The sequence below is a fragment of the Conger conger genome, chromosome 12 (assembly GCF_963514075.1).
Source record: "Conger conger chromosome 12, fConCon1.1, whole genome shotgun sequence".
NCBI lineage: Eukaryota > Metazoa > Chordata > Actinopteri > Anguilliformes > Congridae > Conger > Conger conger.
In genome coordinates, this window is record NC_083771.1 from 15785782 (window position 1) to 15812011 (window position 26230).

Genomic DNA, 26230 nt, shown 5'->3' on the forward strand with positions numbered 1-26230 from the left:
TGCAGTTACCTTTGATCATGGCATAAAAGTGGGCTACAATACCTCCACAGCGATGTGAAAGACGAATATTATAGGAAGTGTTCGATTGCAATTATTGCTGCTAAAGGTGGTGCAAACAGTTTTTATGATTAAGGGGACAATGACTCTTTCACTGGGGTGATTTGGGTGTTTAATAACATTTTTCATTAAAGAAATTAAACAGTAATTTATAAAATGTTTACTCAGGCTTTTCTAATATATATTTTTTTCTTAGAGTCTGAGTAAAAAAGACAAAATATTTGTAGGAAATCAGGAAGGGGACAAATATTTTTTTACAGCACTACATTTTACAACTGGAATAAGCCAAATGTTTTGCTTATTTTTCTATTTTTGAGCAACATGAAAAATGATAAAAGATTAAAATGGTCTTCACTGTGCAAAAGGTGGACATTATATGTGAAACTGTAAGGCAGGCAAGTCATACAACTCATATCAGAAACCATTATGATATTTATTCCCAGAAAATATCAATACGTATATTCATAACACTGCTTATCTATCAGAGTATGGCAGGTTTTGTATTAATGAGTGATTGAGTGATTGATGCATTTGTCAGGCATCATGTAGAAGTACAGGAATGTAACAGCTCATCCAACCAAATACAGCAGCATGCCCTGCTTGACACACCAAAAAATCATTTAATGTTGCGTATCAACAAAATAACAAATTCATCGAACAAAAAATGACATCACATTTCAGAAAATACCTTTAAGCAGTGCCATATACTGTACTGTGAAAGTCTTAGGCACATGAAATATTCTGTAAAGGAAAGATCCTTTAAAAAATAATGAAGTTGTAAATCTATAAGAAATTACTATAAAGAGCAGTGAACAGTTAAAAACAACATCAAATTAATATTTGTTGTGACCACCCTTCGCCTTTAAAACTGCATCAATTCTCTTAGGTACACTGTCCTGCAGTTTTATAAGAAAATCAGCTGGTAGGTTGTTCCAAGCATATTTGGGAACTTGCCACAGTTCTTCTGCAGACCTTAGCTGTCTTGCTTGCTCCTGGCTATCCAGTTAATCCCAGACAGCCTCAATCAAGTTATTATCTGAAAAGAGTCTATTACTTAATACTTTATTTAATGTAAATTAATATTCATTGCTTTGGAAAAAGAATGCTTGTAAACTTGCTCTTTTGTACTGACACACTAATACAGAAAACAAACCTTTTTTTTTTCATCTACGACCAAAACAATTAAGGGTGCCAAGACTTTCTCACAGTACACAGTAGATACAAAAAATGAACTAAAAACGATACGACATTGAGTAATAGTGTGTCAATTTCTTTGCAGTGTAAGCTGGTGATTGGTTAAATCATTGGAATCATTGGAAAAATAAATTCTATGTGTGACCCAAAACCTCAGGTTCTCATTCCTCATTCATGGTCATATGTTTCAGACTGCTATCCAGGTTGGTCATAATTTTACTTCCCACAATTTTTAACATTCTGTGATCCAGTAACCTAACCGGCACACACAACTGCTATGACCATTTCAGCATGATCCAAAGGGCTTTGGTAATTATTCAGTTATCAATCATTACAACACCTTTATTTCCACAATGAGTTTTCGAATATAAAAATAGTTTAACTTCAAACCTAACCCTGTACCAGCAGGAAGGAAGCACGCAAGGAGAGCAACCATTTTATATTTATATATTTTATATATGGCCCAGCCTTTAACTAGTGTGATTGTTGATCAAGTTACCACTATACTACCCACACCAGCACAGCAACACCTCTGATGCCTGTACCCACTGAAATCCAACCTTCCCTTAATTTTACCAGTGCTTCTTGTTTCTCAGTGGCAGAATGCTTATCTAGACAGACTTTTTGATCGTGTTTATTGACTGCAAGAGGTTAGGCTGTTCCTCGATGATGCGCACCAGCAGGTTGTCAATATACTCCTCCAGCTCAGTGATCTTGCTGTCCTTCTCAGAGAGCTGCTCCTGCTGCTTCAACACCAGGGATGAGAGCTCTGAACGGGTGAGCTGGGAATAGGGGCCGTCTTCACCCTCCATGGACTCCATCACCTGTGAGGGGAGAATGTGGTGGGGCATTTACTTCCTGGTGAGAGACTGCATCATCGCTTTAAGGATGGTGTGAGACTGCATCATCACTTCCTTAAGGATGCTGAGACTGCTTTCTTAAGACCACCTTTTTTTTACAAGCAGCCCCAGGGGTCCAAAGCACCTGTACAGGAAAGGAGGGGATGAGGAATAGTACACTTATCCCTTTGATGAGCAGTTTTTATGGAATATGTTTCAGAATTATAGCTCCGTGTTCTAGAACTCAAATGCTTTCAGTTACCCATACTGTTGCATCAGGATTAGAATGTTCAGTTAATATTTGGACAGTTGGCTTCTAAGTTGTTAGCGGTGAGGTCAGGTGCATTCAATCGCTTCCTTAGTGCAGGTATAAGATCGCTTTCAGTATCTAGTCTTGATTGTAGGCTTTTGATTGCCTTTTGGAGTCTGTTATTGGGGGTTTAAGGAGAGATGTTGGCAATAGGTTAGAGAGTTAAGTTATATTATATTTTTGAACATGGTGGGTGCTATTCCTCTACAGATGGTACCTTTGTCATTCCCTCTGTGCCTCCCAGGTCTGCCCCAGGGCTGCTCCAGGTCTGCCCCAGGTCTGCCCCAAGATACTGGCTCTCCAAGGAACTCAATGGCTTCACTGCGTGAGGCCTAAGGGTGGAAATAAAATAAGGCAAAGGGAATGAGGGGGTAAGAGAGGGAAAGTGAACATCGAAAAATGAAAAAGAGACGGGAAATAATCAAGAGAATAGTATTAGAAGGCAGTATTTCCCAGGCTGGTTTCAGGTCAGTACCCCATTCCATTAACCAGGCTGGTTTCAGGTCAGTACCCCATTCCATTAACCAGGCTGGTTTCAGGTCAGTACCCCATTCCATTAACCAGGCTGCTTTCAGGTCAGTACCCCATTCCATTAACCAGGCTGCTTTCGGGTCAGTACATTGTGCCTTTAGCCTGGTTTCAAGTCAGGACCTGATGCCCTTAGTCAGGCTGGTTTGAGGTCAGTATCTCATGCTCTTATGCTGGTTTGAGGTCAGTATCTCATGCTCAGGCTGGTTTGAGGTCAGTATCTCATGCTCTTAGTCAGGCTGGTTTGAGGTCAGTATCTCATGCTCTTATGCTGGTTTGAGGTCAGTATCTCATGCTCTTATGCTGGTTTGAGGTCAATATCTCATGCCCTTATGCTGGTTTGAGGTCAGTATCTCATGCTCTTAGTCAGGCTGGTTTGAGGTCAGTATCTCATGCTCAGGCTGGTTTGAGGTCAGTATCTCATGCTCAGGCTGGTTTGAGGTCAGTATCTCATGCTCTTATGCTGGTTTGAGGTCAGTATCTCATGCTCAGGCTGGTTTGAGGTCAGTATCTCATGCTCTTAGTCAGGCTGGTTTAAGGTCAGTATCTCATGCTCTTATGCTGTTTTGAGGTCAGTATCTCATGCGCTTATGCTGGTTTGAGGTCAGTATCTCATGCTCTTATGCTGGTTTGAGGTCAGTATCTCATGGTCTTATGCTGGTTTGAGGTCAGTATTTCATGCTCTTATGCTGGTTTGAGGTCAGTATTTCATGCTCTTATGCTGGTTTGAGGTCAGTATCTCATGCCCTTATGCTGGTTTGAGGTCAGTATCTCATGCTCTTCTGCTGGTTTGAGGTCAGTATCTCATGCTCTTAGTCAGGCTGGTTTGAGGTCAGTATCTCATGCTCTTAGTCAGGCTGGTTTGAGGTCAGTATCTCATGCTCTTACGCTGGTTTGAGGTCAGTACCTCATCCTCATGCTGGTTTGAGGTCAGTATCTGATACTCTTATGCTGGTTTGAGGTCAGTATTTCATGCTCTTATGCTGGTTTGAGGTCAGTATTTCATGCTCTTATGCTGGTTTGAGGTCAGTATTTCATGCTCTTATGCTGGTTTGAGGTCAGTACCTCATGCTCTTATTCTGGTTTGAGGTCAGTATCTCATGCTCTTAGTCAGGCTGGTTTGAGGTCAGTATCTCATGTATTCCTGTATTCACAATAAAAATTGTAAAAAAAAAAAAAAAAGGATCACAAAGGATCTATTATTATTATCAACTACATTATTATTATATTTCACGAAGGATTCTAGTTAACCAATCTACAATGTTAATTATTTATTGTATGCCTGCTATCACCTCTGGCTACATTCATAAGAACATTCTACCACTTTTCTAAGGGTTATCAACTCTGATCCTGGAAGGATATTATAAGCAGGGTCTAAAATATCCATTTAAATAAAATTTAAAATATCTGTTTGGATGTAGGATTACCTACTTCAGTGAGGTTTGGTGCACGGATTAAGTCATTGGTTGGAGTGAAAGTCTCCAGGATCAGAATTTGTACAGCTCTACTACTGATTGGCTGGTCTCACCTGCATGGAGCCGTGGGTGGCCCACCCACTTTTCCTGTGGCTCCATCTCCTTCAGTGCTACTCTGCACTGTGATTGGCTGGCGGTCTGAGGGCGACACCCAGGCCCGCAGCAGGGTCCGCCCCCCAGAAACCGCTTCGCTCCCAGGCTGCGGGGCGCGCCTTCTCCCAGGAACCTGTGAGCTTTGGGGCTCAGCAGGGACTGGGGTGCACAGCACAGGGGGCAGGGTCACCACACCGCCCTGGTCCTGAGACGCGCCGTCTCCGCACGGTGCTCCAGGTGGCAGGGGCGCCCGGTTCTTCCTTTTTGGCCCCTCCTTCCCACCCGTCCCAGTCCCGCTTTCAACCCTGGCCGGGCTCGCAGGGGACGTGTTTGGACATCCTGTCGTCATTTCCTTCTCTACAGCACTCTGCCCTTCCTCGAATGGGTCGTCCCGTCGGCTGAGGGCAGGAGTGGTGCTGGCCGGAGGGTCAGGGGGCAGGACTGCACATACGGAGGGCTCTGCCTGCTTCTCCCCAGCTCTGCTGCCCTGACTCCCAGTGTGAGCCCCAGAGGAGAACAACGGGTCACTGTGAGCGAGAGCCGTGCTCTTCTTCACCTTCAGAGCGTCATCACCATCTTCATCATCGTCAAAGGCTGTCTTTGGCGCTGGTGTACTGGAATCAGTCTCATGGGTCATCATCATTTCGTTCTCTTCAGGTACAACCGCCCTCCCCAGTCTGTACACTCCTCCTTGCCCACGATTGGTCGGCGAGGTATCGCCGGGCCTGTCGTCAAGCTGTCGCTGCCCATCACGAGCTGAGTATGATGGCTCACCCTGCCCCTTTGAGCTCTTCTGCCTTTCTCCAGCACCGGGGTCAACGATCGGAAGAGCGGGCTGAGGCTTCGGTGGTGCAGCACCCTTTTTTTGGACCCTGGCCGATGAGAGCAGGACGTCCTGTGGAGAACATGGCTGGCTCTGGGAGAGCAGGTCAGGAGTGGGTGGAGGCAGGGGAGCACGACGCTTCTTCTCTGCGTTGGAGGTCCTGGCGAGGGGCCTCAGAGCACCCCCTGCTGAGGACTCCTCAGAGCTGCAGTGGGCATTGGGCTGGTCCTGCGGGACACGTGGGTCCTCGGGGGCGATGGCCGACTGGGACGGGCCTTCACTGAGCGGTGAATCAGAGGAAGTGGTGAGGAAGGGGAAGGGAGCGGAATGAGTCTATGTCTGCAGTTGGGAAACAGGTTCCTGTTTTCACAGACATGACCGAAGTAAAAACAAAAAACCTCCAGATCAATGCCTGGTCACAGCACTGGCCCCGAGTGATGTCACAACACACTCACTGAGCACTTTATTAGGTACACCTGTACATTCATTTATTCATTCATTATCCTAACCCGCTTATCCTGAACAGGGTCGCAGGGGGGCTGGAGCCTATCCCAGCATACATTGGGCGAAAGGCAGGAATACACCCTGGACAGGTCGCCAGTCTATCGCAGGGCACACACACCATTCACTCACACACTCATACCTACGGGCAATTTAGACTCTCCAGCCTAACCTGCATGTCTTTGGACTGTGGGAGGAAACCGGAGTACCCGGAGGAAACCCACACAGACACGGGGAGAACATGCAAACTCCGCACAGAGAGGCCCTGGCCGACGGGGATTCAAACCCAGGACCTCCTTGCTGTGAGACGGCAGTGCTACCCACTGCACCATCTATGCCACCTACACCTGTACACCAGCATGTTAATGCAAATAGTTAATCAGCTAATCATGCAGCAGCATCTAAATGCATAAAAGCATGCAGACATGGTCAAGAGGTCCAGCTGTTATTCAGACCAGAATGTCAGAATGGGGAAGAAATGTGATTAAAGTGACCATGGAATGATTGTTAGTGCCAGTCAGGCTGATCTCCTGGAATTTTTCACACACACTAGTCTCTAGAGTTTGCAGAGAATGGTGCGAAAACAAAAAACATCCGGTGAGCAGCAGTTCTGGGGGCAAAAACGCCTTGTTAATGAACGATGTCAGATAAGAATGGCCAGACTGGTCAAAGCTGACAAGAAGGTGACAGTAACACAAATAAAATTGCCATTCTTAAATTGTCAATAACCCTGAATGACAAAAGTTTTTAAAAATCAAAAACTCAAATCTAACTTATAGAAGTATTCTGACCCTTTGCTGTGGCACACCAAATTGTAGTCTGTCTGTAGTGTAGCGGTTAAGGTACATGACTGGGACCCACAAGGTTGGTGGTTTGATCCCCAGTGTAGCCACAATAAGATCCGCACAGCCGTTGGGCCCTTGAGCAAGGCCCTTAACCCTGCATTGCTCCAGGGGAAGATTGTCTCCTGCTTAGTCCAATCAACTGTACATCGCTCTGGATAAGAGCGTCTGCCAAATGCCATTAATATAATGTAATGGTCTTGTTTGGCTTAATTATCCTTGATACATATCTAGAACTTGATTGGAGTCCACCTGTGACAAATTCTTTTCAAAATCCGAAAATTTTTAGCATAATGCGAGACACGGATACAGGCATTGTTCTTCCTGTACTGGGGCGTCCCTGGCAGGTGAGGAACACGGATACGGTCATTGTTCTTCCTGTACTGGGGCACCCCTGGCAGGTGAGGAACACGGATCTGTTCTGACATGCTGGTCCGCAGTGAAGGAGCAGGTGGGTGCAGAGTGTCTCCCACATCGCGTTGGGCGTGCACGTGTCGCAACAGTTCATTCACCATCAATATTGTGGAGCTCAGAGGGCAGCTGAATCCAGTGTACTCACCTGGCAAACAGTGGGCTTTGCGGGAGCACGGAGCACAGAGCACTTCTCACCGCACGCCTGACCATGGGTGTCTGATAGGGGCCATACCGGTAAACACACTCACGACCCTGACCTGCCGTTTCACTGGTCCTGAAAGCGGAGGTCATGCCCGTCCCTGTTGAAGTGCGTGTTTCTCCAACCATTTTCAGGAGAGATGAGCCATCGGCCTGATGGGTCTGACTGCGTTCTGCCAGTGATCTTGACGACCAGCCTTGTCACGCATGATGTTCTCATCATGTTTCCCGGTGCACTGCTAAGCCTCATGGGGACGTGCTCCTGAATGGCATCAAGGAATGCCAACTGCCTGATCAGCACCCTCCACACCAGACGAATAGCCTCTGCCTCGCCACTATCGCCATCATCTGACTCACTCGCAGCCTCCTGCACACCCGCCACCGGATGTGTCTGTGCAATGACCTGCTTGTCCTGGGCTGGCCTCCGTGCACAGAGAGCATCATCTCCTGGCCTTTGTGGTAGGGGTCAGTTCATACATTCACAGGACACCCACAGCAGTACGCACCTTTGCAGTAAGGGTCAGTTCATACTTTCGCAGGACACCCACAACCGTACGCATTGCTTTGTCTGAAATTGTGTAGGGGCCGCCTGTAGCGTAGTGGTCAAGGTACATGACTGCGACCCACAAGGCTGCTGGTTCAAACCCCGGTGTAGCCACAATAAGATCCACACAGCCACCCTGCAATGCTCCAGGGGAGGATTGTCTCCTGCTTACTCTAATCAACTTTACGTCACTCTGGATAAAAGTATCTGCCAAATGCCATTAATGTAATGTAATGTGTATAATGCTGAGAGTGCATTCTGCTTAACTTTGATTTGATCAACGATTCTTTGCTTGATGTTCACCATTCTCCCTTTGTCTATCTATTTACATTTTAATATTTTGAACTTTAGTCTGAGTGCAAGGCAACATAAGCATTCCTGTAACATTCCGGAAGATCTATTCACCGAGTGCACTGAAACATGACAAAGGCCAAGCCCAAGGGCCTGCCAAGCTTAGGAACAGTACTCAAGATACTTTGTGATCTTGAAAATATGGCGGCGCCCAGGAAATTCAAGACTGGATAAGCCCCTACTTTTGCGTTAAATAAAATAAAACCTTAGGCTCAAAAAATTATTTTATTGCTTGAATTTATTTACTCATTATCTGATAAGTAAATGATGTTCGAATGATCTTGAATGCCAGACTTTTGAATGTAACTTTTGAAACAATACAAATGTTGTTAAAAAATTACAACACTCAAGGATATAAATGGACACAATGTTAATGGAGATAGCAATTAGGAATAGAAAACACATGGGTGATGAGCATTTAATAACTATGGGTGCTAGGTGACATGCTTTGTGGGAATCAACTTCATCACTCTTCCTCCCAAACAGTAGTTGTGCAAAATACATTATGCCATTATTCCAACTTTTGTAATGGCCACCCAAACCCCAGTTAACCACAGCTGTGCCACCTAGCACCTCCCTGACAGGTCAGAAGGTGTTAGTCCATGTCTGAGCACAGCGATGTTAGCAACAATAGTGACCCGATGTGTTGACTATGTCTATCTTTCAATAACTGCCACTCCTGGGGGGAAGGCCAATGGGAATAACAGCACAAACATTCACACTTTCTCCATGGGTTTAACCCCCCTCACCACACAAACATTCACCCTTTCTCCATGGGTTTAACCCCCCTCACCACACAAACATTCACCCTTTCTCCTTTAGATTTTTAGCTCCATCAAGAATAAACATGAAATGGTGTGTGTATGTGTGTGAATGTGTGTGAGCAGAGAGAAAATTTGTGAGAGGAGAGAGAGAGAGAGAGAGAGAGAGAGAGAAGGATGTGGGTGGTCGGGGGGAACTGACCTGGGTCTGACAGCAGAAATTCTGGCTGACCGGATGACTTGGCTTGCAGGCGCATTAAGGGAGCTCTCCTCAAATGGGTTGGAGGAGGTTTCGGTGAATGGGTTGGAGGAGGCTTCAGTGAATGGTCTGGAGGAGGCTTTGGTGAACAGCTCAAACTCAGCTTCCTTTTCCTCCTGATTCCTCAACTGTTCTGTTTTCCTAGCTTCCTCCAACCTGTTCTTCTCCAGCACCTGTTCCCTCTTCCTCACCTCTTCTTCTTCCCTCCTCATCTCCTCTTCCTCCTCCCTCTTCCTCATCTCCTCTTCTTCTTCCCTCTTCCTCATCTCTTCTACCTCCCTCTTCCTCATCTCCTCTTCTTCCTCCCTCTTTCTCATCTCCTCTTCCTCCTCCCTCTTCCTCATTTCCTCTTCTTCCTCCCTCTTCCTCATCTCTTCTTCATCCCTCCTCTTTATCTCCCTCCTCATCTCTTCTTCTTCCTCCCTCTTCCTCATCTCTTCTACCTCCCTCTTCCTCATCTCCTCTTCTTCCTCCCTCTTTCTCATCTCCTCTTCCTCCTCCCTCTTCTTCATTTCCTCTTGTTCCTCCCTCTTCCTCATCTCCTCTTCTTCCTCCCTCCTCTTCATCTCCCTCATCTCCTCTTCCTCCTCCCTCTTCCTCATCTCCTCTTCCTCTTCCCTCTTCCTCCTCTCCTCTTCTTCATCCCTCCTCTTTATCTCCCTCATCTCCTCTTCTTCCTCCCTCTTCCTCATCTCCTCTTCTTCCTCCCTCTTCCTCATCTCTTCTACCTCCCTCCTCTTCATCTCCCTTCTCATCTCTTCTTCCTCCTCCCTCTTCCTCATCTCCTCTTCTTCCTCCCTTCTCTTCATCTCCTCTTCTTCCTCTCTCTTCCTCATCTCCTCTTCTTCCTCCCTCTTCCTCATCTCTTCTTCTTCCTCTCTCTTCCTCATCTCCACTTCTTCCTCCCTCTTCCTCATCTCTTCTACCTCTCTCCTCTTCATCTCCCTTCTCATCTCTTCTTCCTCCTCCCTCTTCCTCATCTCCTCTTCTTCCTCTCTCTTCCTCATCTCCTCTTCTTCCTCCCTCTTCCTCATCTCCTCTTCTTCCTCCCTCTTCCTCATCTCTTCTACCTCCCTCCTCTTCATCTCCCTTCTCATCTCTTCTTCCTCCTCCCTCTTCCTCATCTCCTCTTCTTCCTCTCTCTTCCTCATCTCCTCTTCTTCCTCCCTCTTCCTCATCTCCTCTTCTTCCTCTCTCTTCCTCATCTCCTCTTCTTCCTCCCTCTTCCTCCTCTCCTGATCCTCCCTCTTTCTTTCTTGTTCTTCCTTCAGCCTCCTCCTCTCCTGCTCCTCTCTGCTCTCCTCTTCTTCATCGTGGCTGGGGAAAACATTCACCCTTTCTTCTTTTGATTTTGAGCTCCATCAAGAATAAACATGAAATGGTGTGTGTGTGTGTGTGTGTGAGAGAGAGAGAGAGAGAGAGAGAGAGAGAGAGAGAGAGAAGGATGTGGGTGGTCGGGGGGAACTGACCTGGGTCTGACAGCAGAAATTCTGGCTGACCGGATGACTTGGCTTGCAGACGCATTAAGGGAGCTCTCCTGAAACGGGTTGGAGGAGGTTTCGGTGAATGGGTTGGAGGAGGTTTCGGTGAATGGTCTGGAGGAGGCTTCGGTGAACAGCTCAAACTCAGCTTCCTTTTCCTCCTGATTCCTCAACTGTTCTGTTTTCCTAGCTTCCTCCAACCTGTTCTTCTCCAGCACCTGTTCCCTCTTCCTCACCTCTTCTTCTTCCCTCCTCATCTCCTCTATCTCCTCCCTCTTCCCCATCTCCTGTTCTTCCTCCCTCTTCCTCATCTCTTCTTCCTCCCTCCTCTTCATCTCCCTCCTCATCACCTCTTCTTCTTCTCTCTTCCTCATCTCCTCTTCCTCTTCCCTCTTCCTCATCTCTTCTACCTCCCTCTTCCTCATCTCCTCTTCTTCTTCCCTCTTTCTCATCTCTTCTACCTCCCTCTTCCTCATCTCCTGTTCTTCCTCCCTCTTCCTCATCTCTTCTTCCTCCCTCCTCTTCATCTCCCTCCTCATCTCCTCTTCTTCTTCCCTCTTCCTCATCTCTTCTACCTCCCTCTTCCTCATCTCCCTCCTCATCTCCTCTTCCTCCTCCCTCTTCCTCATCTCTTCTACCTCCCTCCTCTTCATCTCCCTCTTCATCTCCTCTTCCTCTTCCCTCTTCCTCATCTCTTCTACCTCCATCTTCCTCATCTCCTCTTCTTCCTCCCTCTTCCTCGTCTCCTCTTCTTCCTCCCTCTTTCTCCTCTCTTCTTCCTCCCTCTTTTCCTGCTCCTCCCTCTTTCTTTCTTGTTCTTCCTTCAGCCTCTTCGTCTCCTGCTCCTCTCTGCTCTCCTCCTCTTCTTCATGGCTGGGGAACTCACTCCTCCCCCGTCCCCATTGCAGGTCTTCCACCGAGCCCTGGTCAGAGCTGTTGAGACTGAGGGTGGAGTTTTCTAAAGGCGTCTCCACATATACATGGCTGCCATTGATGCACACCCCGCTTTGCTCAGGCCCTCCTAGCTTGGAGCGGCCCAGGACAGAGAGGCTGTCATGGGATGACTTGCTGTCTGAGCTGCCTGTCCGCTTGTGAGTCAGAAACTTGAATTTCTTCTTCCCTGTATGTTAGGAGGGACAGAAATGCTTGGAAGGGCACACTGCATGGTTTCAAATCCTTGGACAAAATGTAATATCAGACAGGGAACTGGAGCAAACATAAAACATTTTTTTAAAATTACTATTTCATTTATTTAATGAAAAAAGTTAAACATGCAAATTGCGGAAAAGCTATTAAACATAATAATTGGTTGTACCACCTCTTGCAGCAACAATAGCAACCAAACACTTTTATAATATATAATACTATAATTTGATATCAGTCTCTCACATCACTGCGGGGGAATTTTTGCCCACTGTAACTGCTTTAATTCAGACAAATTGGTAGATTTTCAAGCATGAATTATTTATTGCAGGTCCTGCCACAGCATCCAGTTGTTTTGGGGTTTTTCTTCCTTCTCTTAATATTTGCCTGTCAAGAACTGTTTTTGTCTTCCTTGGCTGACCTGTTGGGTGTTTATTTCCACCAGTGGTTCCTGTCTTATTCCAACTGCTCAACTTGATGTACCCAATTTCTGTGCTATCCTTTTCTATTGGGTTCAAGTAAAGCCTTTGACTTTAGTCTAAAAAAGCCTTTCACTTGCCACTCCAAAGCCATTTCTAAGACTCTGGGACTCCACCAAACCACAGTAAGTCATCTCCAAATAGAGAGCACTTGGGACAGTGGTGAATGTCCATAGGAGTGGCCAGCCTGTCAAAATCTCTCCAAGGGCACTGCTGGAAGTCACAAAAGATCCCAGAAGAACATCCAAAGAACTACAGACCTCAGCTAAGGTCACTGACAATGACTCCACAATAAAAAAGATGATGGGAGAGTGGAAAAAAGGTGGAAACCACTGCTAACCAAGAAAAAAGGCCAACAGGATGCTAGGATACATAGTGGATGTTAATAAAGGTTGTTATATTCACCTTATACAATATCAGACCAATGTCAGACTACACTTCAGAGTATTTTATGCAGTTCCTGGGACCATTCTACAAGAAAGAGGTGCTGGAAAAGGTTCAGAGAAGGCCAACCAGATTGATTCCATGGATAAAAGATAAAAGTTATGAGGATAAACTTAAGATGCTTAATCTCTTCAAGCTTGGTAAAAGGAGACTTAGGGGTGATTTGATTGAGGCTTTTCAATTAATTAAAGGGATAAACAAAGTGCACTACAGACAATTATTCAGGGTGAATTCAGTTAGCAGAATGAGGGGGCATGAATGGAAATTAGCAAAGGATATATTCCTCACAGACATTAAGACAATATATTTCACATATAGAGTGGTCGCTGTGTGGAATAGCTTGCCAGGACAATATTGCGGACTCAGAAAGACTGGAGGTTTCCAGACCAAGCTTAATATGGTGCTAGATACACTTTAGTGGTGAAAAAAGGCGAGCATTGCTGGACTGAATGGCCTGTACTCATCTTTATGGAACAGGAATGTTTGGTTGTAATTATTGCTGCGAAAGGTGGTGCAATTTTAAGGGGTCCATTTTTCACAGGGGTGATTTGCATGTTTGATAACTTTCTTCATTATATAAATGAATAGAAAATAAAAACCAGGAAATAGAACATAGAAAATAGAAAATAGGAAAATAAATAGAAAAGAAATAGCAATTTGTTCATGTGTTTATGTGTTTTTCATTTAATCAGGTTCCCTTTGTCTTATATTAAGTTTTGTACAAAGATCTGGAACCATAATATGCCAAATATGCAATAATAGAGGAAATCGGGAAGGGGACAAATAGATGTAATTGACAGTGTCTTTCAAAAGATTGAACCTTAAAGACTCACAAAAAAACACTGAATGTGTAAAAAAAGATCTGCACCCACGCGATTCAGTAAGGAAACAATAGTAATTTTATGCTGGGGTCTTTACCTTGGTCCATACAGCTGTCCATGACAAATGTATCATTGATATACGTAAGTAATATACATTCACTGAGCACATTATTAGGAACAGCTGTACAACAGCTGTAACAGCTTCAGTTAATGTTCACATCAACCATCTTAATGGGGAATAATGTGATCTAAACGACTTTGTCTGTGTAATGATTGTTGGTGTCAGACACGGTGGTTTGAGTATCTCAGAAACTTCTGATCTCCTGGGATTCTCACGCACAACAGAGCCTCCGGAATTTGCAGAGAATGGTGCGAAAAACATCCAGTAAGCAGCAGTTCAGACTTATTTTTTTGGCTTATTAGTCTTCTGCTGCTGTCGTTTATCCACTTAGAGGTTTGATGTGTTGTGTGTTCAGAGGTGCTCTTCTGCATACCACTGTTGTAATGTGTGGTTATTTGTGTTACTGTCACTTTCCAGTCAGCTTTGACCAATCTGGCCATTCTCCTCTGACCTCCCTCATTAACAAGGCATTTCTGTCTGCAGAACTGCTGCTCACTGGATGTTCCCTGCAAACTCTAGAGACTGTTGTGTGTGAAAATCCCAAAAGAGCAGCAGTTTCTGAGATGCTCAAACCACCCCTGTATGGCACCAACAATCATTCCATGGTCAAAGTCACTTAGATCACATTTCTTCCCCATTCTGACACTTGGCCTGAAGACCAACTGAACCTCTTGACCACGTCTGCATGCTTTTATGCATTTAGTTGCTGCCACATGATTGGCTGATTAAATATTTGCATTAACAAGCTGGTGTACAGGTCAACCTAATAAAGTAATCAGTGGGAGCCAATAGCAGGGCCAGTTTATGGGGGAGTGGGAGCCAATAGCAGGGCCAGTCTTTGGGGGAATGGGAGCCAATAGCATGCCAGTCTTTGAGGGAGTGGGAGCCAATAGCAGGGCCAGTTTATGGGGGAGTGGGAGCCAATAGCAGGGCCAGTTTATGCGGGAGTGGGAGCCAATAGCAGGGCCAGTCGGTTGGGGAGTGGGAGCCAATAGGAGGGCCAGTTTATGGGGGAGTGGGAGCCAATAGCAGGGCCAGTCTTTGGGGGAATGGGAGCCAATAGCATGCCAGTCTTTGAGGGAGTGGGAGCCAATAGCAGGGCCAGTTTATGGGGGAGTGGGAGCCAATAGCAGGGCCAGTTTATGCGGGAGTGGGAGCCAATAGCAGGGCCAGTCGGTTGGGGAGTGGGAGCCAATAGGAGGGCCAGGCTGTGGAGGAGTGTTAGCCAATAGCAGGGCCAGGCCTCACCTTCGGGGGAGTCCACGTTGAGTCCTGAGGACCGGCTGCCGCTGAGTGCAGAGTTCTTCTCAGAGAGGGACCCCAGAGTGACCATGGACTGGGAGATGTTGCGCTGCAGGTTGGACTTGGGGCCGAACAGTGACTTTAACTTGTTCTTCTTTTTCTTCTTTTTGTCTCCCTCGACACCCTCGGCCTCGTCCTCGCTGTCTGTCATCACCTGTGCGCTGCTGGAGGAGGAGGGTACGATGGCCGAAGCGGAGTCCGAGAGGCCGGCCTTTTTCCCGCGGATCTTGTCTTTCAGCTTCCCCATGCGGGAACGTGACTTGCCCTGGCCCGACAGGTCAAACATGCTGGCTGTCATGTTGTTTCTCATGAACTGGATGTCCAGGAGAACCTCCCCTCTCTCCTTGTCCGCTTTTCCATGCTTGTCCAGGAGCTTGAACCACCTGTCAAGCGAGACAGATGAGGAGATTGATCTGCATTAGTACTGTCAAAAGTGGGCACTGGCAATCAATATGGGAGCTTTTTCCTACCTTACCATAGTGATGTATAAACAAATATGTTATTAATACATTTCTGTTATTACATTACATTACATTGCATTAATGGCATTTGGCAGAAGCTCTTATCCAGAGTGACGTACAACAAAGTGCAAAGTGCATACCTATAACCAGGGATAAGTGCGCTGAAAGACCCGAGAGGGAAGTAAAATTCAACTGCTACCTGCACAACAAAGATAAGGACCAGGGCCTATTTGATCATCGGATTTATTTATTTATTTGAAATCGTAGTCCTGCAACACGCAAATGTATGAACAAACCGCTTACCTAGCCAAACAAAGCATCCTAATACACAAGTAAATATCACAGGTAAAGACAACATCTAAAGGTTTACAGGGAGGTAGGGAGGGACAGGGAGAGGTGCAGCTTGAAGAAGTGTGTCTTCAGTCTGCACTTGAAGATGGCAAGAGATTCTGCTGTTCTGACCTTCATGGGGAGTTTGTTCCACCACCGTGGAGCCAGAACAGACAGGGGAGGCGCCAAGCGGCCTGTGGTGGCCGAACAAAGAGGTCTGGCATGCATGTAGGGTCTGATGATTTTTTGGAGGTAAGCTGGGGCTGACTCCTTAACTGCATGGAAGGCTAGCACCAATGTTTTGAATTTGATGCGAGCCAGGACAGGCAGCCAGTAGAGGGAAGTAAGCAGGGGGGTGACATGAGAGTGTTTGGGAAGGTTAAAGACCAGAAGGTTGTGACACAACCACACTGTGTTGTGTCACACATTTCTATGGTTTGGCATTATATACTGGCAGGGATCCATGAAATATCAGCCATCTTATCAGCACCGTCAGGCTCAAAATGATGTTTAAAATGATGAGCGGATGTTACTACTGATATGCTGGGCAGGCCCAATGTGATGACTCAGATAAGAACAGTTAGCCATGTTAATATCCGTCAGCCTAAAAGGAAAATGTTGAAAATGTCAACACACGTTCTGCATGGAGGAAGCAAGGTACAAAATTTTACCACTCCAATCTGAGTCTCAGTCGTAGGTTTTCTCAAAACAAAAAGGTTTTAAATGATCTCTCAGATCACTCTTACTCCCATTCTCCCCTCCTTATGTCCATTTCAGAATAGTAATTGATCATGTGAGGCATTTGTGAGACTGGCCAGCATGCTAGTTTTGCGTGCTTGGTTTGTTAGCTAGTTAGTTAGTTAGCATGCTACACTGCGCTTGATCAGTGCTCATATCCCTCCCTATTCCTGAATCTCTCTCTCCTTGGGCATCCCCTAGGTGGTGCTAATGTATGGCCAACAATGCGCCAGCTGTCCTCAGCCTGCAGAGGCATGCTCAGGCACACCACTGCACTGCACAAAAACAGGTTCTCTAGCATACCCAAGTTCAGCGGGGTATGTTACCAACAGCATACACTGGATACTCAACCCAACGTGCCTTGTACTTGGACTTGGCCTGTAGCGTAGTGGTTAAGGTAAGTGACTGGGACAGGCAAGGTTGGTGGCTCGAATCCCAGTGTAGCCACAATAAGATCCGCACAGCCGTTGGGCCCTTGAGCAAGGCCCTTAACCCAGCATTGCTCCAGGGGAGGATTCAGGCAGAGGTCAGATTCCATCAAACATATACAACAGGGAACATCAGGTGGGCAATAATATTAACAGGCAGAGTCCAATGACAGGTAGGTAGTCCGGGAACAGAGCAAGGGTACAAAAAACAACAATCAGAATCAAACAACAGGCAGAGGTGCAGCCAGGCACTTGGAGCGAAGATGAGATGCTTCACCGGCTAGCCCTGCAGTGCTAGCAATCCCTACATGCCTTGGTCTTTCTGGTGGGATGCAAACTCTGTATGCACTGTAAATCTAACACCACCAAAGCAGGGTATGCATCAAGATGGTACTATGCCTCTTACCTACCCAACCAAGGAAATCAGTAATGATGTGATTGGTTAAACTAGCACTTAGTTTTGGCTTTAATTTCCGGCTAATTCTTAATGGCTGGATTTTGCCAGTAATGTTGCAGCCAAAGCAGGCCAAATCCATGCACGAGCAAGAGGAATTCTGCGCTCAAATGAATTTATTGCATGCTACTGCATTAACTTCTGGCAATAAAGTAGTGCCATAGGAACCATGCCTCAGCCAAACACACAAATATGTTCATGCTCATACACACAAATGCAAACATATATACCTACACCTTCAGAAAAACATACCATCCACATGTAACTGCACACACAAAGGAGTTCTGAACAACGACAGGCCAAACACAGGTCGGTCAGCATGCCGTTTCACTATTTCCCCCCATTCCGCCTATTGTCCTGCCTGTTCTTGTTCAGTCAGCTCCAGGTCCTTACACGGTTCTCGCTGAGGTCAGCACAATCAAACAGCTGTCAAAAATATTCAGGAAAATGGCCTAGGACAGTGGCGGAAAAAGCAAGCTGGCGCTGCACAAATCCAGATCTGGGGGTGGGTGTGAGATGGAGACGCTTTATAAAGGTGAACTGCCTGGTAATCTAATCCATTAACCTGATCGATGCCTTGTAATCTATTTTCTTTACCTGATAACTGCCTTGTAATCTATTTCATTAACCTGATAACTTCCTTGCAATCTATTTAATGAACCTGATAACTGCCTTGTAAACTATTCTATAAACCTGATAACTGCCTCCACACAGCCGTTGGGCAAGGCTGTCTCCTGCTTAATCTAATCAACTGTATGTTGCTCTGCATAAGAGCGTCTGCCAAATGCCAATAATGTAATGTAATGTATTAACCTGATAACTGCCTTGTAATCTATTTTATAAACCTGACCACTTCCTTGTAATCTATTTTATTATCCTGGCTCTTCGGTCCCATGCAGGTGGAAAGAATGCGTTGAGTGTTGAACAACGAGGAAGTTTGTTTAGGTCACAAAAAGGGTACTGTCAGTTTCTGCTTGCATTATATAAGGACACGGGAACAGCGAATGTACGTGTTCCTTCAAAGAACAATGCAGTAGGCGTGCAAGGAAAAAAGCCCTAATTCTAAATCAGCTGATCGTTCCTGTTGAGCTGGTTCATCCACTAAAATGATATTGAATGACTTTCCTTCAGATCATAAATAATAACATGGCTTATTAATATATTTTACTTCACTATCCCTCAGACATGAAAACAGCACAACCGTATCCCACAGCCTATTCATATGCTATTTGATCTGCATTTATCTTGATGTTTGAAACTGATATGAATAGAGTATCCTGTCTAGACACAAACATGCATAGGTTATTTTAAAAAACGGAACATGCACCAATAAATATGAGAATTAATGTGTTATTTAGCCTATACTTTTATCTGAAGGGACTGCTGTGCTGACCTTCTTATCATGGCTACACGGGGCTTGAGCCACCAACCTCCCGGGGCCCAGTCATGTACCTTAGCCACTAGGCTGCCCCAATACTGCCCACCAGATGCCCCAATACTGCCCACCAGATGCCACATGCCCTGGCATGCCAAGCTACAGCTGCACTGGTGGTTCCACAGAGAAAGCCCATTGTGAGGACACATAATGAGGGAGAGGGAACAACATTATCCAGGTACACTCAAAGCTGCAATTAAATGAACACGACATCTTGTCATGTTAATCGCAGATATAAAAAACTATGAGTTTTTTTTACAATGCTTAGCACATGAATAACTTGCTTTCCCAGTTTTTGAATCACACACTCAGTGGCCCTGCTGATGTTTGAACTTGCAACCGCCCAATCACAAATTCAGATCTGGCTGCTGTGCCACACTGCCACATACCAGAGTTTTAGTTTTGAGAGAGCCCGTTTGTGATCTGTTATTGATTGACACCAATATTTTAGTCAAAGAACAACCAGAGCCACCAAGCATCCCCTCTTGTATTGTCACCCCAAGAGCAGAGAAAAGTGCAGCCTTTTGCCTCGACACAAAGGCCTCTCCCTCCACACTGACGTCTCAAGTGTTTGCTGGAAGTAGGTCAGCAATTCACTGCTGTACTGAATGAGGACCTAGTGCTGCTGAAGTAGCCAATAGCTACCTGTGTGTGTGTGTGCATGCCTGCGTAGCTATCTTTATCTCACTCACTAGCTAGCACTCTAACTCATTAGCTAGCTAGCAATATATTTATCTTGCTAGCCAGCAAGAGAGCTCAATCACCGGACACTAAAAATGGCACCTTTCCGGCCTTTCAAATTCAATCTTTCAAGTTCTGTTAGCTTGCCATCCTTCTTATGAATCTTTGAAACCATGAATTTAGCTCTGCATTACATTAAACTCCGAAGGCTTATTCACTATGGGGCATGGCCATGGCAGAGTTTAGTTGGGGAAAAAAGACTTGTGCAACTGTACTGATTTTGTGGGCCTGGGTGCCGTCCTTGGCTACACCAGTGTATGAGTGAATGAGACCTTTCAGGGATGATTTCAGCAGCTCTTGTTTTGACTTGTGAACCCAAAGACAAAAAAAGGCCTGAGTTAGAAAAGTTTAAATAATGATGAATTGGCACACGTGGTAATTATTTAAACTCTCTCTGACAGCAGCTGACTTCCTGTATCCTGGAAATAACCCAGAGCTGCAGATAAACAAAGCCCTGTGAAGGACAACCTTATCTTATCAGCACCAGCAGCTGTGTGCCCGCGTACAGAATTTTATGCATATGTGTGCGCCACTGTATATCTGTGTCCCTGCTTGTGTGTGTGTATCAGAAAAATAAGCGCCCCTCAACCTGCTAATGTTATGATATCAAAGCACAAAAAAGGTCTCATTTGCATCCACGGAGCACAAGAGCTCTATTATTAAACTCTGGGCAGCTCAAGATTAGAAAAAATAATAATAAACTGACAGTATAGACATGTCCTTAGGCGTATCTTAACCCAAGACTCCATTATTACATGAATGGCATTTGGCAGATGCCCTTATCCAGAGCGACATACAGTTGATTAGACTAAGCAGGAGACAATCCTTCCCTGGAGTAATGCAGGGTAAAGGGCCTTGCTCAAGGGCCCAACGGCTGTGTGGATTTTATTGTGGCTATCCCCACAAGGTTGAACCACTGACCTTGCATGTCCCAGTGATGTACCTTAACCACTACGCTACAGGTTGCCCTTAACCCTTAGTGCTTAACCGCCCCAACCTGGCCTTTATCAGGCCACAATAATTGTATCACCCCATGGAGGTCACCACATCCAGTTGAGTACTAATATGCACTCTTCATCTAACAAGACAATCATAGCTTTTAATGAATAAGCCAGCAAGCATCTGACAAATAAACCATAACATGGACTCTGAAAAGTGAACACCTTGAGTTGCCAGGTGACCTTTCCGCACCAATTAAAGTGACAGCACCAACAAAGAACAGGGAGGGGGCCAGAAAGTCATTATCATTATGGTGAGAGACTGTCTGCCTTCAAGACAACAGAAAGAGACCAATGGAATGACACTGGTGCTCGGAATGAGGAGATGTGGCATTGTGTGTCATTAAGCCATGTATTAGCTTAGCACATGCCAAGCAGTTTTACTTATTTTTCTATACATTCATTAATATAGGTGGAAATTTACTAAAACAGTACATTGCAAAATAATACAATAAAAGAGGCAAGACTCCCACCAATGAAACTATCCTACCTCTGCAACCTGCAGGGCACAATGTTACTTAGCCTGTATATCACACTGCAATGTTAAGTAGCCTTTATAGCACACTGCAATGTTACTTAGCCCTAATAGAGAGAATGATTACACCACTCACAGCGTATAAACAGGATCACTCAGAGGTTTATACCACTCAGAACACAGAAGTGATGCACAGACTAACACAGTCAGCAGAAACTTGTAACACGGCCTAACTGAGACCGCTTGGTAACAAAACCAATCCAAAATCGACACCAAGTTGCTTTCAGCCCTCAGAGATGGATCTGTTTACAGGACACTGACATATTCTTTTTCAAAGGAGGTTCAACTTACTCCTGAATAAAACACACAACACGCATACCTGCACACACCCATATAAATCCACATCACATTCATTTAACAGACATTTATCCGGAGCGAGAATTTAAGAACATAAATGTGTTACCCTGAGATGTGTGAGCGACAGCCACAGACCACAAAGCAACATCATTAATATAATAAATATACAGTATCTCTACTTATGGGAGGCTTCAATAATAATATTTATAATAATAATAATAATGTCTTACAGCTAACATTAATAAAAAACAGGGGGTAAGAGTGGTCTGTTGGCAGTAGGACGGTTGCTGGTTCGATCCCCCGCCCTGGGTGTGACAAAGTGTCCCTGAGCAAGACACCCAACCCCCAATTACTCCCAACGAGCTGGATGGTGCCTTGCATTTGTGAGTGTGCGTGCGACTAGCTGAATGAGAGGTATCAATTGTAAAGTGCTTTGGATAAAAGCACACTGCATAAGAAATGGATAAAGATGAAATTCTTCAGGGAAGTATGGCTAGGCCTAATTCATTTAAAACAGTGTGAAATGAGCGCTATGAGGCAAAAGATCTTGGAAAGCTGCCGGGAGGACTATAGCCACTTCTGCTGACAAGTAATATGAAAGAAACTCACAACGTTGGGATTAATGGTTGTTCTTTGACTAAAATACTGGTGTCAATCAATAACAGATCACAAACGGGCTCTCTCAAAACTAAAAAAATACTCAATCATTAAAAAAACTCATCGTTAACATCCCTTTATGGGCACAAAGAATTTCCAATGAAACTTCCACTGAAACGTGTATCGTTTAACATTCAACTTTTGCCGGCAAGCAATAAAGCAGCAATACAAGCAGCAAGCAATAAAGACTTTTTATCCACAACAGGGATCGCAAAACTGTTTGCAGAAAATTGTTACTCTTCACCCATGCATGAACTGAGTTAAAATTTTTGCGTTTCAGTTTTATTAAAGAGCCTTCAGAAAAATGACACTTGCCAGAGCACGTTGAAACTATCGAAAAGGCTCAGAGGACCCCAGTTACTGCCGAGCATGATTTTTTTTCTCAATCAATCACATCCTGAACTACGGTTTCAATCCAACCTTAGATGAGAGACTGAACAGTCCTACCTGTTATGACAGTTACACTGGTCGCATTTGACCGGTTAAGATTTCATCACAGGTTTCATCACAGCCCCATTTAATTAAGTCTAGATCATTGCGGACATATCCTACTCATGTTAGACTCGGACTTTACAATGACAATTTTGGCAACATTTGAAAGGCAAGTGTTGCAGCCACAGAACAGTAAGAAAGAAATGTCAGAAATAGCTATGCATGCCATGAAGAGTACAGGTCCCATGTTCATATTGTGCCATATTTCAAACAATTAAAGAGAGTAACTGAACTGCATAAATTAAGGTGAGGTAAATAAACAGGTTCAAATATTCAAGTACTGAGAAAATGACAGTTAGTCAAACCTGAATTGAGTCAATAAGTTGACGGGAAAAAATATGAAAGAAAAAATAAGCAACTGCATTGACCACATTACATAAACTATAAAAATATATGTTATCTCATTTAATGTAAACGTTTGCAATAAAGCACAATACGAACGTGGGACTTTTATTCTTCACGGCATGGATAGCAATTTCAGACCTAAATAATCTCCTTCATTTAGAAAAATTGCGATTGTGGTCAGAACGAAAACCAGCATACACACATCAGGACCCACCCAAGACCGGGTGGGGAAGGGGCGGTGTATGTTGCCCCTGCACTTCCGCAATGGTTCCGTCTGGAGAGAGTTCTTTGCAACTCAAACTCACAAGATCAGCTGAATGGATTGCCCTAAATTTCTGAGCAACAAATCTGTCAAACTGGATTACTCCATATTTCAGGATTTCGCAGCAGCCAAAACGCCCTATTCATTAATTACACCCGCCTTGAGTCAAAAATAAGGGGTCAATGTGCCAGAAATGGGAAGGGTATATAAATATATTATATATTATATATTATAAATAAATAAATAGATATATAATAAATATGGATGAAAGAAAATAAGACAAATATTTTGTCGCTTATGAATATCGTTAATAGCATACAACAATATAGCCTACTTTATATTCTAAACGCAACTACTTATTATTATACTTATCGGTGAGAACACTCACTCGGTCTTGTTGCGGTTTTGGTTCTCGTTGAGATCCAGCAGGTTGACGGCAACTTGTCCCAGCTGCTTGTCCATGCCCACTAGGGCCCGGTGCATTACAGAAACGCGCAGGGTGCAGCGCTCTTCGTTACCGTGGTGGAAAAGCGGCAGGTCGAAGCTGGCCTCCTCCTTCCACACGGGTGAAACGGACTTCTCTGCCACGGAGGTGGAGACCTTCTCCTTGGCCACCTGCATGATGGCATACGCGTCGTTGGTGCCATGTTTGCCCTTAATCCTCAGGTTTTTCGCCTGGAACACCGTTACCTTCACGCTCGTGGGGTACCACTGCTGACTCTGGTCAACCAGAGACATTGGTACCTGTGGAGAGGGGGGTATGCGTCTTTGGCAAAAGGAAAAGGAAAAGGGGGAGAATCGGACTACGCACCAGAATGTAACCCTCACAACTCGCGCGTTCTTAAAATGACCCGCAAGGGCGTTTTGCGAAGCTCTGGTTGATGTGACGCACCCAGTTACATTAGAAGCATTTCACAATACCCGACACCTCCCCCGGGCCAGTGAGCAGGAAGAGGGAGGCTTTGGGCAGGGAGGCAGTCTGTTGCTACGTGCTGGCAAACTTAAACCAACTTTCCCCAGTACTCTGGAATGTATCATATCATACCTCTGACAGGCTGTATTTGAATTAGCCTAATTCAACTAAACTGTATAGCTCATTTACCGAACGTGCACCAAGTAAGCATTGCACGGAATAGCCATTAACTGCATTAACGTTGGATTATTTATGTTTGTGGATGTATGCCTACCTAAATACATACAATTCACACACATTGTATGTGCCACCTCTGTATGTTCTTGCTCATTCCATTAGACATGCATTGCGACCGTTTGCACAGATAATTACATTGTATGATGTTACGTTATTCAATCAACCATTTATTTTACCGTCGCAACAGGTGTCGAAAGAGCGTCGTGCACCACAAGTGGCGAAAGTTATCTGCAATACTCTTCATAATGGCAGTGTAACCCCCTTGTGGCTGTGTGTGGGATTGCATGATTCTAGATTCACTACATAGAAAATTACTGTATGTAATATCCTGAACATGTTTTGGTCAAGATACTGTGACAAAACAAGCACAGGCTGTGGGTCCCTGCGTCAGAGTTTGAAAACCAATGAAACAGAGAAACGCAGTTAGCTTTACTTTGAAATGAGGCTTGTTATTGTTCACAGAGCAGTTGTGTAATAAGCCAAAATGAAATTAATTTAAAAAAAAAGAAAGTGTACTGTGGCACGTTAATGCATATAATATTCAGTTCAATTTCAGTCCAACCCTAATTAAAAATGTGTTTCTCATCTGATTTCTGGGCAGTGTAACAAAATTAATCCTGTACCTGCTAATTTCCAATTGATGGCAGAGATGTGCCCTCTACTGGTCTATGTTCAAATCGCACTAATCGTCACTGGACAGCAAAATACAGTTTACTGCTCTTGGTCTCATGGAGTCAAGGAAGAAGCCTTTTCTTTGAAGCTCTTTGTCATGGATGCTGTCTCATGAAATATAGGCACATACAAAGAAATAAAACACATGTAGCATTATTTACTTTAATTTTTACTTGCCTTACTTTCACCCCTTAATTGTCACAGGGCTGGACCAGTGTGGTTTGTTTTGCATTCATTCTTTTTTTCACAGTGCAATTTTCAATCACCATGGTAACAGCATATACTGTTTGAAAGCTTTAAAACTCATGGTTCCATCTGTGTAATCTGCTTTAAGATGCCATGGCTTTAGTGACAACAGTACCTTATTTTGAGGGGGGACCTCGCCCTCTCTACACTTTTGAAATCCACATACCTTAATGTCTGTGTCCATTTGATCCAGTGTCCAAGGATCCAGCGATCCAAATGCATAATAGTTTCTAATTAGAAAAATGTGCAAACTCAGATAAACGTAGGTAGAATATCTATTGTTTACTTAGAATTTCTCTGGAGGAATTATAATTGTTGTCCATTTCGCTGTTGCATACTTCTACAAAGGTACTTTAACATAGAATTGCTATTATCTACATTTTCTATAAGTGCTGTGGAACACTGTGAGCTGATGTACAAGCTTCTCTGACCAGTAACCGTAATGCAGTTGCTAAGTATAGGCGTTCTCCCCTTCCTTGCACAATCAACTATAACTTCTGTCCATCAAAGAACCAACTACGTGCGTGTTATTGAAGTGAGGACTGAAAAGCATTTTAATTAATGACATTACGTTTCCATCGGGGTATGTCATTTTCATGCTTCTGTTAAGAAAAGGGGCGATACTCAAGGGGTTCAGGGTGTACTATACTTTACTTTAATCCAGTCAACACAAAGAACAAGCACAGTGCATGTTTACAAAGTACTGAAGAGTCCTACCTCCACTTGAAGGAAAACTACATTTAAATTAAACCTAAGCCTTATTAGCGGAGTTTGGTCAGAACTGGTGCTGGTGTTTTGGTGGGGAGTTTGGTCAGAACTGGTGCTGGTGTTTTGGTGGGGAGTTGGGTCAGAATTGGTGCTGGTGTTTTGGTGGGGAGTTGGGTCAGAACTGGTGCTGGTAATTTGGTGGGGAGTTGGATTAGAACTGGTGCTGGTGTTTTGGTCAGGAGTTGGGTCAGAACTGGTGCTGGTGATTTGGTGGGGAGTTGGGTCAGAACTGGTGCTGGTG

At 44.7% G+C, this 26230-nt stretch overlaps 1 protein-coding gene across 2 annotated transcripts; it reads right to left on the bottom strand.

Annotated features, from left to right (window-relative positions):
- Positions 1 to 152: 152 nt before the first annotated feature.
- LOC133141814 (trichohyalin-like) lies at positions 153 to 24049 on the bottom strand. 2 transcript variants are annotated; one of them, XM_061262577.1, is made up of 7 exons: positions 23542 to 24049; positions 14927 to 15363; positions 10659 to 11790; positions 9133 to 10506; positions 4457 to 5599; positions 2618 to 2732; positions 153 to 2075 (listed from the first exon to the last, which is right to left on the bottom strand). In XM_061262577.1, the coding sequence occupies exons 1-7, from the start codon at positions 23889 to 23891 to the stop codon at positions 1863 to 1865; spliced, it is 4764 nt and encodes a 1587-aa protein (XP_061118561.1). In that variant the 5' UTR covers positions 23892 to 24049; the 3' UTR covers positions 153 to 1862. The 2 variants fall into 2 exon arrangements, with proteins under 2 accessions (XP_061118561.1, XP_061118562.1); XM_061262578.1 differs by lacking the exon at positions 4457 to 5599 and having other exon boundaries at positions 472 to 2075.
- Positions 24050 to 26230: the final 2181 nt, after the last annotated feature.